The following is a 1,370-nucleotide window of genomic DNA, read 5'->3' as shown; positions in this document are numbered from 1 at the left end:
CTCGCAAAAACATCTTAGCTGCACACACACACAGACACACACACGTAGACACACACACACGTTGTAAACAGCATTTGCTTAAACATTTGGTGAAAGTTTGGTGACACGATGCTGTAAAGTCAGGATGTGTGTGTGTGTGTGTGTGTCTTCTCCCATGTGATCCAGAACTGGCCAATCAGAGATGAGCAAAAGATAATGAAGCTCAGTTCTTGTAGTTTTTCATCAACTTATTTTGACGTTACGGGAAAAAAAAAACAAAAAAAGATGATAAAGACGATGGAGAGACAAAGGGAGACAATGAAAGAGGAAGTGAGAGAGTCAGGGTGAAACGAGCCCGAGCACCATCACATGCGTACGTTTGTTTCACCGTCCTCGTCCTGCTACATGTGCTGCCACAGTCAGTGTGTGTGAGTGTCTGTGTGTGTGTGTGTGTGTGTGTGAGAGTCTAGTGACGTTGAACAACAAACGCCACAGAACGTTGTGTCTCGCTCTTCATCCTCCCTCTCTCCCCTTCCTCATCCTCCTTCGTGCCTCCCAGCGCCACCAGCGCCTGAGTCGAGTCACATGACTGTTTCTCTGCGTCCTCGTCGTACGTTGAATCCATTGTTACCATCGTCGACCTTCCTCCTCCTCCTCCTCCTCCTCCTCCTCCTCCTCCTCCTCCTCCTCCTCCTCCTCCTCGCTGATGCCTTGCTCTGCTGATGCGTTTGGCCAGCGCCGCTAGCTCCTCCCTGGCGATAGGGTTGAACAGGAGGTAGAGCAGCGGGTTGACGCAGGCCGGCAGCGGCGCCACAAGCAGCAGAACGCCCTTCGCCACGTCAGGCCCAGCGGCGGGGAGGTGCAGCAGAGAGGAGAAGGAGAGGAAGGCCACAGGGAGGTAGAGGAGGCAGTCGGAGAAGAGCAGCCAGGCCACGTGTCGGGTCAGCGCCGCCTCTTCCTCCGAGGTGGGCAGGGCTTTGTTGGCCCGACAGTAGAGGTGAGTGTAGGCGAGCGTCATGACGAGGAAACACAACGAGTCGAGGAGCACCAGGGAGACGGAGAGGGCCAGGGAAGAGGACGAGGAGGAGGAAGAGAAAGGCAGCGGCAAACAGAGGGAGGTGCTATTGTGTCCGGCCACTAGGGGGGGCAGCGTGACGGCCAACCCCAACAGGAGACACAGGAAGACAGAGAGACGCAGGGAGAACGGAGACGAGGCGCGACCTGAGCAGAGAAGAGGGAAGTTCAAAATCAAATCAAACGATTATAAACATCCTTTATTCAGACTCCAGCTCCAGAATCTTTACTCATGTATATTAAGGGTCACAATGTTTGCAGTTCTTTTACTCGTGTAAATCGTCACAACCAACAACGCTCCTCACCTCTGCCGTCAT

The 1,370-nt window shown here is 53.6% G+C and overlaps 1 protein-coding gene across 1 annotated transcript in view; it reads right to left on the bottom strand.

Moving 5' to 3' along the window:
- Nucleotides 1-445: 445 nt before the first annotated feature.
- Nucleotides 446-1,370, bottom strand: part of LOC133001931 (leucine-rich repeat-containing G-protein coupled receptor 5-like) — a 22,740-nt gene continuing 21,815 nt past the window's right edge. The window contains exons 19-20 of the mRNA XM_061071653.1: nt 1,350-1,370; nt 446-1,200 (exon numbers count right to left, since the gene is read on the bottom strand). The exon at nt 1,350-1,370 is cut by the window's right edge and continues 143 nt beyond it. Coding sequence (XP_060927636.1) covers nt 446-1,200; nt 1,350-1,370 — 776 coding nt within the window. The remainder of the gene's footprint in view (nt 1,201-1,349) is intronic.

This window comes from Limanda limanda, chromosome 1 (assembly GCF_963576545.1).
Source record: "Limanda limanda chromosome 1, fLimLim1.1, whole genome shotgun sequence".
Lineage (NCBI taxonomy): Eukaryota > Metazoa > Chordata > Actinopteri > Pleuronectiformes > Pleuronectidae > Limanda > Limanda limanda.
Note: the sequence above shows the minus strand (reverse complement) of the source record. Positions and strands in the feature narration are given on the sequence as shown.